Below are 14399 nucleotides of genomic sequence, written 5' to 3' on the forward strand. Positions count from 1 at the left end.
CAAAGAACATAGTCAAAACCTCACATCCATTGCTGAGGAATTTATAACAGTAAAATGTTAACATAAAATTAATGTTTAAGAAAAAGGTACTTGGTTAAATATACTAGGATATATCCATATAAAGGAATTTTATGTAGACAATTTAAAAGTTACATTTGAGGAGCTTCTTTAATGATATAAGGGGGAAAATGCTAAATTTTTAAAGTAAAAATCAGGCTTTAAAATGTGACTATAAAAATGTATGTTGGAGTCATAAACTGAGGGTGAAAATTGTGTACAAAACAGTGGACACTTGTGTGTTCATAAAGAAGAAGATCCATAACTTTCCTCAGATTCTCAAAAGATCTCTGTGACCCTAAAAGGATTAAATGCTACTAGCTGGATGGCATCACTGACTCAATGGACTTGAGTCTGAGTGAACTCCAGGAGTTGGTGATGGACAGGGAGGCCTGGCGTGCTGCGATTCATGGGGTCGCAGAGTCGGACACGACCGAGCGACTGAACTGAATTGAACAGACATCAAAATGGTATCCAAAATGGTATTTCTTGTGTTAATTTCTTGGGGATGTGATCATGGGGCTTTTAACTTTCTTCTCTATGCTTTCCTATAAATTACTAAATAAAATATATTGTTTATTAATAAAAGGGAAAATTAGGTTTTTATTATTACTTCAAGATTTTTTTAAAAGTCTCATTTAAAAAGACCTCTCTCCCTCTCCAGAAGCACAGACACACGTGCACAAAAATCAGCATAAGCAGAATCTCAGATACAGGACAGAACATCTAATTCTTAGAATCCTCCAAGTCATTCCAAAGAACCTAAGCAATTACAAGACAGTAACAGAGTGATGTTTCTGAAATTTAGAAATATTTGCTTAAAAATATGTCTATGGACTTGAGAGAACAAATCCTGTATATTACTGCCAGATCATTCTGACAATCTAGTTCAAAGTAACTCTAGATCATTTTTCAATCCCCATCTTTTTTTAGCAAATCTTTTGAAGGAAGGAAAATACGTTAGCCCCAGGATCTGGGGCTCGCTGGCATGCTAGGGTCATCTGTGGACTGGAAACCAGTAGTGGAAGGTGACGACAGTGAAGTCTTGAGTTACAGGCGTCTGCCATACTAACCAGTTCCAGCGGAAAATGAGGGAGCAGCAAAAGCATCACCTTGGGTTGGTTGAAAGCCTGGGATCAAACTCTCAGCAGAGCCTCCAAGCTTCTCAGGATATTTGCCTGGAGGGACAAAACACCACTCAGTTCATCCCAGGAGAATCCCACAATGCACACCCAGGCAGGAGGTGAAGGGCATCCACCAAACTGACATCTACTCTTGACTACTTGACTATTTTTACCGCAGAAAGGCAACACCTTGGCTATTCTAGGTCCTTATCTAGCCACTGCAGTAACTGAGAAACAGCTGAGGAAAGAAAGGAAGTCTAAAGCCCTAAAGCTTGAGCGTATTACTCACAGCAGAATGCCTTCAGCCTTCACACTTAGTCCATTTATCTCTACATAATTCTAATGAGTGTGATGATCTGTTTTCCACATTAGAAGCAGTTAGGAGAGCGAGTGAGAAGAAAGATGGCAGTAGTGAGATGCTATGAGGAACGGGCACAATGACAACAGCTTAATGTAAAAGCCAACAGCCGAATAACAAGAAGAGTGACAGGAAATTATTAAAAAATAGAGACAAGAAAAAAAAAGGGCAAGAAAGCATATGGATTTTGTTGTTGCTTAGTCGCTAAGTCGTGTTCAACTCTTTTCGACCTCATGGACTGTAGCTCGCCAGGCTCCTCTGTCCATGGAATTTTCCAGGCAAGAATACTGGAGTGGGTTGCCACTTCCTTCTCCAGGGAATCTTCCCAACCCAGAGATCGAACCTGCATCTCCTGCACTGGCAGGCAGATTCTTGAGCACCGAGCCACCAGGGAAGCCTATACATATTTTAAATGACGTCCACAAAATAATGAAGCTAAAATGTTTGGTCAAAGCTCTTATCATTCACTCCGTTCTGACCATTCTTTTAGCCTGTGCTTTTGTTGACACTGAGGTACTTTTTTTTGAACTGTATCATACTGTAGAATTTTCCCCAGGGTATATACTGTTGTTTTTTGAAGAGAGAGAGAGAGAGAGAGAGAGTGTGTGTGTGTATGTGTGTGTAGGCATCCTGCCTTTCAAATTAGCTGGTGGATTTGAGGGTGGAAACGGTACCTTCTACTTATTTGATCTCCTCGCCATGGTTAGTCAACAGGAGCAGAGAATTCTGATCACAAAGATTCAGTGAGGCCACACTCTCAGGGTGAGCAGTTATGATCCTCTGGGATAATACACCCACTTAGGACAAAGTGCCATTACACACCTCCAAAGAGTAAATGTGCTTGACATCATACTGATCTCTGCTACCAAACCTGTCCTAAATGTTTCCGACTCTCCCTGCTGCCCCCACAACACGACCAGGATTTCCTGAGGACAAAAAGACTTCAGTGCTCTGGTGAAAACATAAATTGATTTGCACACATACTTCAAAGTCAAGTCTTGGGTCCAAGCCTACATTTTCACAGGCATATCCCTCTAGAATTAAGGTTCAATACCCTCAAAAAGATACTGATTACTCACCTTCCCCCAGCTTGGCAAAGTCCTTGTTTAGCAGTTCTTCAGCTGTGAGTTTGGAGAAATTGTCGTCATCAAAGGGATTCCACGTAGAACCTTCTGAAGGATTATAAACATTTTGCTGGGAGGCCCGAGGGGAGCCTGAAGGAGTGGTGGTTGCAGACCTAGGTAGGTTCCCACCCCCACGAAATAAAAAGACACATGAAGGTTGAAAAGGGTCAATCTATTCTTCTTGTTTCAAGATCAAATTATCTTCTAAGTCAAACCATTATCTTCCACAGTATTTTTCTAACAGGTCTTCCTGAGGCAATGGAAGTTTCCACAGATGCCCTTTCCACTGTCTGAAACAAACATCTCTCTTTATTTTGTGATTCACTATCTCTTAATACTTCTTTAATCTCTTACTTATTAGATTTTTGGCTTCATCTGTGAGTTTTTTCATTCAGGATCCCAAACCAACCTGGTGCTGGGCTCGTGCATCCTGTGCTGACCACTGTAACATTCACAACTGGCCCCAGAGGGGCTGAGGCCTATTCTGGCGGCCTCACATCTGTAAGGGTCCTGCATCAGTGGACACCATCACAGTTAAAGAGCAATAGGGACAGTTACCACCATCCTGGGCTCCTGCGTATCATTACCTAATTTCCTCTAAAGTCTCTCTTGATGCCCTTTACATTTAGCTAATGACTTAAAGATTTTTAACTTTAATACATGGTTCCAAGAAAGTGGAGAAGGCAGTGGCAACCCACTCCAGTATTCTTGCCTGGAGAATCCCAGGGATGGGGGAGCTTGGCGGGCTGCCGTCTATGGGGTCGCACAGAGTCAGACACGACTGAAGCAACTTAGCAGCAGCAGCAGCAATGACTTAAAGATTTTTAACTTTAGTACATGGTTCCAAGAAAGTTGACGGTTTGACATTGCATTTATGCAACAAACACTCATTGCGATCTACTTGATGTCAGGCACAGAACCTGCCACCAGATTTACTAAGCTTGGTTAAACCATGGAACCATGGTGCTTGTTATGGACGAACCTACAGGCCAGGTCAGCTAGACACACAAACAAAAAAAGACAGTTCAGACAAAATTATATATGGTACCAGAGGAAGGGTCAAAGAAAAAATAACCGAGTACGTGGATCTTAATGAACAAACAAGCATTTCCTAAGTAGACCAGAAGGAGAGTGGCAGTTCTACCAGTGTGATACAATAGGCTTTGATCTGTTAGCCAGTCAGTTCAGATATTATTCCACAGAAAATGGGGAGTCAAGAAAATGTTATTGGCATGGAGAGATTTGGTCAGATCAAGAATTTAGAAAACACTCTATATGGTACGGGATGGATGAGAGATTGAAACAGTGAGGCAAATAAAAAATTATTTTTTAAGATCAGTATGATCTATGCACTACAGGAAAATTCAGTTTCTTATTAAACCCAGACACGCACCCCTATACATACAGCTATACACAATTATGTACATAGCAAAAATTATACAGCAATGGCCCCCCAGCAGCCCTTGCCCACAGAAGCAATACATACTTGGACTTATTGAGACTGGCCTCAGCTGCAGCTGCTTGGAGCAGCTGGGTTGATTTGCTGGCAGGGACCCCAAAGACTGCACTGTGGGTCACGTCGCTGAGAATTCGCCTGTGCCCAGCACGCTGGGCCTTGGGGGATGATGGAGGAGTGAGAGATCCAAGTTTCTGCCCCTGGATGGTAGGAGGTGGGGTTGTCTGAACCTTCGGCTGTTGTCTTACTGGGGCCTGAATCTGCTAGGAAGAGAGATGAAAGTGTTCAAGAAAGGGGGGAGGGGTGGGGGAGGCGAGGAAAAACAAACAAGCAAACAAGTATAACAAAAAAAAATGCCATGTGAGAGCTAACATATGGCTCAAATGGCACAGTTTCTCAGTAACACCCAGATTGTCTAGGCTTCCTTGACAATCTGAGATGCAGCCTTGAACCTGATACCAACAGAGTACTTACCCGGTGCTTATATATAGATTTCAGTCTTTATCAGCAATAATAAACAAGGTAACCATACGCAAGTTGACCCAAAGACTGCAGAAGTCATTCCTAGGTCTAAAGATCTAGAAAGTTCAGAATGCCTCCAAAGGGTAGGCTTCAAGCATTCCACTACCAGAGTCACAAGCCAACAAAGGCTCACCTCCAGCTAAAACATGTTTGAGTTGAATGAGTTCTGCTAAGAGATCCCTGACTTTCTGATAGAATACAGACTGCTAGTTAGAAATAAGAGAGACAGAATTTCACTGTGATTAAGAAATGGCAGTTCTCTTTTGCTTTTGCTGTTAACACTCTGTTTCATTGATAGGATGGGTCTTACAGGATTCTGTTTCTGCAGTGACCTCTGAGAAAATGTAAGCATGGGGGCAGCTGGATTAATCTGTTACAACCTTCATTTTGGAAATGGCACCAAAGAACAAGGTAGAGGATACAATAAGAAAAAAATTGTAAAGCCCTTGATGATGACTGACCTAATAATATGAGACATGGGCCTTTTTAAGAAGGAAGGCAGGATGCACTGTCACCACAGAAAAACAAACTGGAGGGAACATCCTTGTTCCCATGTGGTGAGTTTTTAAGCATAAGCCATGATCTACAAAGTTCCATGTCAAGGAAAATGATCAAATTAAAAAGGTTAAGATTAGTTTAGTCGCTCATTTGAGTCCAACTCTTTGCAACCCCATGGACTGCAGTCTACCAGGCTCCTCTGTCCATGGGATTTTCCAGGCAAGAACACTGGAATGGGTCGCCATTTCCTTCTCCAGAGGATCTTCCCGACCCAGGGATCGAACCCAGGTCTCCCACATTGTAGGCTTTACCGTCTGAGCCACCAGGGAAGTCTGAGGAATACCTAATCCTTTTCTTCCTGTTAATCCAGAGATAAAGGAATTTAAGACTATTCAATGCCTCAGGGGCTGAACTATCCCTTCCCTCCAGTCTCTCATCTCAGATTGGAGCTGTCCCTCCATGCTGCCGGTCAGCTCCTACATTCTATGTCTTCAAAGGTTGGCCCTGGGAGAGATTCCAGAAACTAGTGTCCAGCTACTTGGGTCAGGATGCTGATAGCCTGGGGGTTTCTGTCCTTATACTGACTCAGGCTTTCATTTTACTGAGGCAAGCTATGTGCATGTTAAGAGTACACAACCACTCGCCAACTGAATGAATGAAATAATATAAGGTTCTAATGTTGATCAAATTAAGGTCAGAGGGTAAAGCAGCTGACAGCATCTTTGAGGGAGAAGCAAAGTGCTCTGTGAAGCAGCCCAGAGCTCCAGCTCCACAACTTCCTCAGGGCTCCAGGAAGCAACAGCCAACCTAACTAAAGCCAGTTCCCGCAGGGACAAGAAGGGATTTAAGGACAGAACTAGATTTGCTTATTTCTTGGAGTTTAGGACATTCAATACTCTGAAAAGGGTACTTAACTGTTGAGGCCCTTTATTTTGAAGAGTCCAAAATACTGGGAGAACATTTTCCTTTCTTCTCGCCTATTATCTGTATGCACACACTGGAGAACACATGGTTCTGTCATGACGACACCTTATCCTATCACAGCTACCAATTCAAAGTGGCTGCCACCCATCCCACAACAGCCTTATCGAGCAGTTTTATTTCCAATCAGAATCTCAAACTGAAGACTCAAGAGGGATCTTAAGACAGCATGGATTCCAACTCCCTCCTTTTAGAGATGATAAGACCAAAGCCCCCTGAGGTTAAGTGCTTGCTCAAGGTCACAGGGTCAATTGAGGGGAGAATCCATGTCTATAACTCAGGACTCTCTTTTTTGCACAATGATGCTTCCTCATCCAAAAATGAGATTATGAAGGAGGAGGAGGGAGACACAGGGGGAGAGAAGCAAGGTAGACTCAAGATGTCTATCTTGCCAAAGATTTTTTAAAAAGCAAAATACATAACTATGAAAGAAATATAATCACATCAAGAAATATAAGAATATAGACAAGGGGAGAAAAACCACCTCGACTTCCTCTCCACTACTCTAGTACAATTGTTCTTATCTTTTATTTGGTATCTTATATTGATGTCTATTTCAAGGGCATACTCTTCCTGTAATTTCATCTCTCCTTTAGCATCACCCCATGAACATTTCCATACTGTTGTACAGACTTTTATAACCGTGACTTTTAATGACTGCATAGTTAGGTCGTTGGAATGAGGAATGCTGCTTCCATGCCTGTGTTGATCATTAAGACTGCAGTAAACCCCTGTGGGATATCCCTGCTGTGAAAGGGCGGCACGGTACAATTTACATTCACTTACTTGCTTCTCTAGGTAAGTCCTATGAAGTCATGGGAGGAAGGGAAGGGTCAAGGCCGGGAAACTCTCTGGCACCTGGCTGAAGCCCATTCTGCTCTTGTCCCCTTTCCGTATTCTTAACCAACTACCCCTGAACAAAGTGCTCAAGTATTTTCTCATTCAAAGAACATGGAGAAGGATCACAGTTCATTCCCAGGAAAGCGGATATTTTGTCCAGGGTCAGCAGAGAGGGTTCCTGTGAGAAGTGTATAGTCAGTGGCAGCACTGTCACGACCCTGCATGAGCGCTGCTGTTACCCTTGAACATAGATCAGGATTCTTCGACTCTTGCCCCAGCTCTGCTGCTGTCAGTCTGTGTATCTCGGGTGATTCTAGCCTGGGCCTCAGTTTCCAATTCCATTAGAGGAGGACCGGATGAGACAAAATCTCAGCTACATGATACGATAATTTTTTAAAAACTCTTTTTCCATTAGCAAAGGAACTCTGTTACTTGTTAAAAATACAGAGAATGGTTGTCTACCACATACCCGCAGGAAGATTGAGCTATTTCAGAAATGCAGGTGTAAAGACACTGAGCACGCGTTTAGCTGAGACTCAGAGAAGACAATCCACTGAGGGTGCTGCTTACTTTTGAAGGGATGTAGGTTTTCTGGTTTAATATCAGTGACACAACTCTATAAGAAATCAATCCTTAGAAAGACAGTTTCTTACTTTTCCTTGTTCCTCTGTTGGTTGGACTTGCCCGAGAATGATAATAGCTGTGATACTCTATCAACTGGGGATGTAAAATGCCCTTTTCCATCACAATAAAGTTTTCTCTTACTGTCACTCTGTGAGCACAGAATTAAGAGCACTCATTAAAAGCCAAATGTGCCTGAGGATATACCCGTGGAGGTGAATCAGAAGAGCGTGTAGAGGTCCTGATTCTAAACTCAACCAATATCTAGAAGGGAACATGCCCAATTTCGAAACTGACAAGATGGCTCAAATAATAGTCAGATGCTCTGGTGCCCAGAGGGGCATCAGGCCACAGCAAATGGTCTCAGCAAGCAGGCTCTTGAAGGTACTGCATACTTATATGAAGTGGCCAGTAATGTCATTCAAGACAAAGAATAAGCACAACTCGGTCAGAACTCAGGGTAAAGGTGGGGGGCCTACATGAACCTTCTGAGACTGGCAAGGCCACAGTGGTCACACTGCCCTCTGAAGACAGGAAAGGGATTCACTCTACTTCTACTTTGGTCTCTGACTGCTCGACACTGGCACCAGTAGACACAAAGGACACAAAGGACAGCTCTTCCCATTGGTCTAATATTAGGGTGAGAAATGAGAAAGTTTGTCTTCTATTAATTCCACATTCCTAATTTATCCCTCTCCCCTCCTTTCCCCTTTGATAACCATAAGTTTGTTTTCCATGTCTGTGAGTTTATTTATGTCCTATAAACAAGTTCACTTGTCCATCAGCAACTTAGAATCATTTTTCTAAAACCTTAAGCTTCTATAGAATACTTCATCCTTTTCCTGGATACACTGGGAAAAGATCCAATATTTTAACCACCAGGGTGGGGAGCAGCCAAGCCTTGGTCCAGCTGCTCCCTCACCAGCTGCTGCTGCCTTTTGCCCACCCTTTCCCCAGCCCTCACTGTGGGCTCCTCTTCTGGCTGACTCTCACCGCTGGCTCCTGGGCAGGGGTTGGCGAGGCTGCTGTGGCCGGCTGTGCTTGGGGCTGCGGTACGGCCGCCACTGTCGTCTTCTGCTGCAAGGCAGCCTGCTGAGTCAGCAGCTGTTGTTGATGCAGGGCTGTGGCCAGCTGCTGTTGCTGCTGCTGCTGCTGCTGGTAGAAGTTTTGTATCAGCTGCTGTTGAGAGCTTCCTTGAGATACCACAGGGAACTGAGCGATCACTGGTTGCTGGGCTGCTGGGTGTACTGCCTGAAACTGAGTAAGGAGAAGGGGGCCAGGAAGGGGGAGGTGAGTAAAAGCCTGTTTCAGAATCATACTCCACAAAGGATGAAAATGCCTCAATAACAACTGAGACCAGCACTGAAGGCAAAGGCAAGGGTAGGTAGGCGTCTTTCGGCTTGGCCGGAAAACTCATGAGGGGAACCGCAGGGCACTGCGCTTAAACACAGCAGCACCTTACACTGCCAGGCTCCGGCCACTGCACTATCTGCCTCCTGCACTGCAGACTGGCTTCCAAGGGGTTTCTGTGCCTGGCCTGAGGGCATCCATCTGACTTACATCTTGTGACTCCACATGCTGCAGTGTAACAGAAGCTTACAAATGAACTCACAGTCACAGAAGTTATCCCTCTTATAAAGGGATTTGGAAATAGCCAGGATTAAAATTCTTCCCTACATGAACTGGACAAAGCAATGATGACACTGAAGAGAATAACCTAAATGTCAGCCCAGCTAGTAAGTCCTCTCAAGCCTTTCTGAAAATTATTTCCAAATAGCTCTCTTCATTAAATTCCACCTTTAAACATTCAGAACACTCAGTATACTCTACTGCTACTGCTAAGTCACTTCAGTCGTGTCCAACTCTGTGCGACCACATAGATGGCAGCCCACCAGCCTCCCCCGTCCCTGGGATTCTCCAGATAAGAACACTGGAGTGGGTTTCCATTTCCTTCTCCAATGCACAAAAGTGAAAAGGGAAAGTGAAGTCGCTCAGTCGTGTCCGACCCTCAGCGACCCCATGGACTGCAGCCTACCAGGTTCCTCCATCCATGGGATTTTCCAAGCAAGAGTACTGGAGTGGGATGCCGTTGCCTTCTCTAAGTATACTCTACTACTTAATGATATTTTGTCTCATACTGGCAGCATGGTTTCAAGTTATATTCTTTTGTAAACTTCCTAAGGATAGGAATGCTTCTCTACTCCCCACTGCTAAGGACTGTGTGTCAGACACAAAAACACAGCTAAACAATGGCCCACTGATGCACAAAAATCAGCATCTTAGTTTTGAAATCCTAATTATTGTTAGTTATAAAATTAACTGGGAAGATATACTGTTTGTCTACTAGGGCAAAGTTAAAAGAGTTAGCAAAAAAGGTAGATGTCAATAAATAGCTGCTTGCTTACAACAGCAAAATGCTAGAAACAACCAAATGTCTGTCAACAGGGAGTGACTGGATAAACTACACTAGACAGCCTTAGGAACACTCTCAAGTTGTAAAGAGAAATGACAAGATGCCTCTATGTGTGGGACGGAAGGAACAGAATACTGCAGATTGAACTTTGAAACTATGCAAATGTTTTAAATTCTCACAAAACAAAATTAAACCAAAATTACAAAGCAACAACTAAAAAGCAAAACAAAGCAAATAAACTTGTATATCACATTAACAGCCAAGCTCCTAGAAAATAAAACAGTTAAGAAATATTAAATAGTTTTCAGTTATCATATTGGTATTATCTTAAAAATATAAATCAATTAAGAATTATGTTAATGTTGTTAGGAATCAAGATTTCCAGATGAGACAAATACAAATATAAAAGCCAAGAAGTTAAAAATCCTGTAATTACAAATCTGCTTTAGAAACATAAATTTGAATTCATGATATACATTTTATTATGGAAAAAAACCAAATATATGCCCTAACTGTTCACTGAAAAGGTCTAAAATTAATAACCAACCTATTAGCAAGTGGACATCCCTAGCAAGGGAAATTGCTGGGGGAAAAGTGGAAGCAGTGACAGATTTTATTTTCTTGGGCTCCAAAATCAATGCCGACGGTGACTACAGCCATGAAAGTAAAAGACGTTTGTTCCTTAGAAGAAAAGCTATGACAAACCTAGACAGTGTATTAAAAAGCAGAGACCCTTTGCTGACAAAGATCTATATAGTCAAACCTATGGTCTTTCCCGAAATCATGTATGGATGAGAGAGTTGGACCATAAAGAAAGTTGAGTGCTGAAGAATTGACGCTTTCAAACCGTGGTGCTGGAGAAGATTCTTGAGAGTCATTTGAACTGCAAGGAGATCAAACAAGTCAATCCTAAAGGAAATCAACCCTGAATATTCATTGGAGGGACTGATGCTGAGGCTGAAGCTCTAATATTCTGTCTACCTTATGTGAAGAGCTGACTCATTGTAAAAGACCCTAATGCTGGGAAAGATTGAAGGCAAACGGAGAAGGGCATGACAGAGGATAAGATGGTTAGATAGCATCACTGACTCAAAGGACGTGAGTTTGAGCAAATTCTGGGAGACAGTGAAGAACAGGGAAGTGTGGCATGCTGCAGTCCATGGGGTTGCAAAGAATCGGACATGACTTAGTGACTGAACAACAACAAATCTCTAGCAGCAAGACTGTGGTCTCTAAATACCACTTCCATGAAAGGGAAACAGCTCTTTAGAGAAATGGCTGATTCCAGGTCAAGGGTAGAATGATCCTGGAACAGCCTGTTAAATCAAATAACAAAGGCACATTAAAGCTTACTGGAGTCAGAGCCAAAGGACCCAGGAGCCAATTTGAAGAGACTTTCACTGGCCAAACCTGGGACAGTTAGAACAATTTTTTTTTTTTTTTTTTTTAGAACAAATTTTTTAACAGTAATGTACAGAAACATATCAAATATACTGGGTTGGCCAAAAAGTTCATTTGGGTTTTTCTGTAACATCCTACAGAAAAATATGAATGAACTTTTTGGCTAACCCAATATTAAGATGCATGAATTCATAGTGATACTAAGAGCAAAACAAAATCTTCATTGTTCACCTTTGGATGGTACCAGGAACAAACTCACTATTCTGAAAACTGGTAAACACAGGGAAAGAGTCATGCATTTTTTTCTGCCTTTTCTGTACAAACAGTACCTCAGGATAAGCAAATAGTTGATGAAAAAGTTCTTTACAGAAAAATTTCATCCCCTAAATGAAGACAAAATGCTAGAGTATTAGCACGTTATAACCTCTAAGGAATTAAGGGACTCAGGAAACAAACTGAAGGCGAATATTAAGTGACTGGATCACACAAGACAACACCAAATACACTGATTGATCTTAATATTAATAAAATAGAGGACAACCAAACTTTATCTGCAGTTTTGCTTTCCACAGTTTGTTACCCATGGTGATCAGCGATATGAAAATATTAAATGGAAAATTCCAGAAAAAAGCAATCCGTAGGTTTTAAATTGCATGCTGTTCTGGACAGCGTGATGAAACCTTGCACTATCCCTTGCACCTGCCTGGGATCTCCAACCATTGGCATCATCTGCTCCAGACACCCAACCATCAACATGGCTCCATGATCCAGGATACCCTGAAGCATATGATCCTCCTTCCAACCCATGGTTAGAAGACCAATAGTAGCCTAAAGTTATGTCATAAAGTCCATGTCATTCACCTTACTTCACCTCATCAAGTAGACAATTTACACTGCAAGAGTATTTTGAGAGAGACTACATTCATATACTTTTTATCACAGTATAATTGCTACATTTTATTATTAGCTATTATGTTAATCTCTTACTGTGCCTAATTTATAAATTAAACATCGTCATAGGTATGTATGTATAGGAAAAAACATATTATATATCGGGCTGGTACTAGCTATGGTTTTAGGCATCCACTGCAGGTCTTGGAACGTATCCCCCCCAAGTAAGGTGAGACTACTGTACGTCTCCTGATGTGATGTAACCAGAAGAATAAAGAACTATCATCCTGAAGCAAATATTGAGAGGCCTCAAGAAATTACCAGTTTACACAGGCAGTGGTGGGACATATTAAACAGCACCATGGGGATGCTATCCATCAAATTCAGGATGTGGGAAATTCCACAGGACAAATGACCCAGGTTCTTTAAAAAAAAAAAAGTGGCAAAGAAGGAAAAAAAAAGAGGAGAAAGGCACCTATGGATAAAAGGGGACATAAAAATATATCATTAAAAAACATGAAAAAATATACAAACAATTTAAATTAAGACACATCAGAACGAATTAAACACCACTGGATGACAAGAAATAGCTGGTTTTTTTTTTGGTTCAGTTTGAGAATGGTGTCACATCAGGAAACAAGAATCAAAAGAGAGTCCTGAAAAACCAGCCCTCTTGCTGAGGCTCCTCAATGAGGTGCAGAATTCCCCATGGCCTGAGAAGGAGAGGGGGAGAGGTGCGAGCGATGCGGTGAGGGCTCCACTGTATTAGGCTTCAGTGTCTACCTGTGTGTGACAACTGTGTGTCACGGCTCTGTCCTCCCAGGGCTTCTCATTGCACCTAGTGGACCTTGTCACAGATCAAAGTGAGGGTCAGATTTACCACCTTACCTGCGGAGCCTGGGCCTGCTGCTGCGGCTGCTGGTAAAACGTGCCCACTGGCTGCTGTGCGGGCGGCGCTGTCTGCTGCTGCTGCTGCTGCTGCTGCTGCTGCTGCTGCTGCTGCTGCTGCTGCTGCTGCTGCTTGAGGAAGAGTTGCTGCTGGTGCTGGGGCGTGGCCTGGGCCTGGGTGGGCAGAGCCTGGGCTGGCGCGGAAGGCGGCTGCTGTGAGGTGGGCGGAGCCTGAGGCTGCTTGGGCTGAGACTGTGGTAGCGGTTGACTAGGTGGGGGCTGGGTTTTTGGTTGAGGAACACTGGCTAAAAGACCAGGCTGATTGCTGGATCCTGCAAAGAGAATAAACTCCATATAAGGGCTCAAAACTGTTCGAAACTCTTGCCAAAGCAATAAAGAGGACGTGATCCGTGGACAGATAATCCCAAGACCCATGGGCTCCTCATTGTTCTTGCACCTGGAAGTCTCTTTCTTCTTCTTGCCAAACCACGTGCTTCATATTTATCAAAACATGGTTCATTAACAGGGTTCAAGACCTGTCTCCCGAAAGTCCTCCCTATTCGCCGTCCCATTTAATCACTCCTTTAGTCAGCACCCCGAAAATCTACATACTCAACTGGCCTTTGATGTTACCATACATAAACACAATCTTTGTCAGCCTGCTGCAGGACAAAAGCATTCTTTGCTGGTTTACATGTATGTTTTACAACCCCAGTCTGGATGTCTGATTGTTAGTAAATGGCCACCAAATTCATCAAAAGCAACTTTCTGGAGAGTGATGGCTGTGTTCAGTTACTTATAATTTGGATCAATCCTCTTCACAAAAATAAACTCAGTCAGCTCATTAGAAACAGAATGTCAAAACATGAAGAGGTGCCATTAAAGAAATAATTCGTCTGTGTCAAAAAAAAAAATGTGTGTTTTTTTTTTAAATATGAAGTACATGAAATAGAGAGGTAGGTATGGGATGAATGGACCACGGGCTTCCCAGGTGGTGCTAGTAGTAAAGAACCCACCTGCCAATGCAGGAGATGTAAGATGGCTCAATCCCATAAAATCAGGGCCAAGACTAGAAAAAGTAGAGATAACAGGCTTCAGTGGCCTTGGAGATCCACTGTAGAACTCAGTGAGAGCCTTCTCTTTTGCTGGTCACTTAATGTACAATTTCAATGGCAGCTCACCTCTTGTTCCTCAAGGAAAACTTTATTCCTTTTTTTTTAAAATT

General features: G+C 42.7%; 1 protein-coding gene across 1 annotated transcript in view; it reads right to left on the reverse strand.

The window, feature by feature from the left end:
• Positions 1 to 14399, reverse strand: part of AAK1 (AP2 associated kinase 1) — a 152013-nt gene that overhangs the window by 21421 nt on the left and 116193 nt on the right. Inside the window, exons 12-16 of the mRNA XM_052648743.1 lie at positions 13175 to 13506; positions 8575 to 8838; positions 4150 to 4382; positions 2619 to 2776; positions 1131 to 1235 (exon numbers count right to left, since the gene is read on the reverse strand). Of these exons, the coding sequence (XP_052504703.1) occupies positions 1131 to 1235; positions 2619 to 2776; positions 4150 to 4382; positions 8575 to 8838; positions 13175 to 13506 (1092 nt within the window). The remainder of the gene's footprint in view (positions 1 to 1130; positions 1236 to 2618; positions 2777 to 4149; positions 4383 to 8574; positions 8839 to 13174; positions 13507 to 14399) is intronic.

Source organism: Budorcas taxicolor, chromosome 11 (genome assembly GCF_023091745.1).
Source record: "Budorcas taxicolor isolate Tak-1 chromosome 11, Takin1.1, whole genome shotgun sequence".
Taxonomy (NCBI): Eukaryota; Metazoa; Chordata; class Mammalia; order Artiodactyla; family Bovidae; genus Budorcas; species Budorcas taxicolor.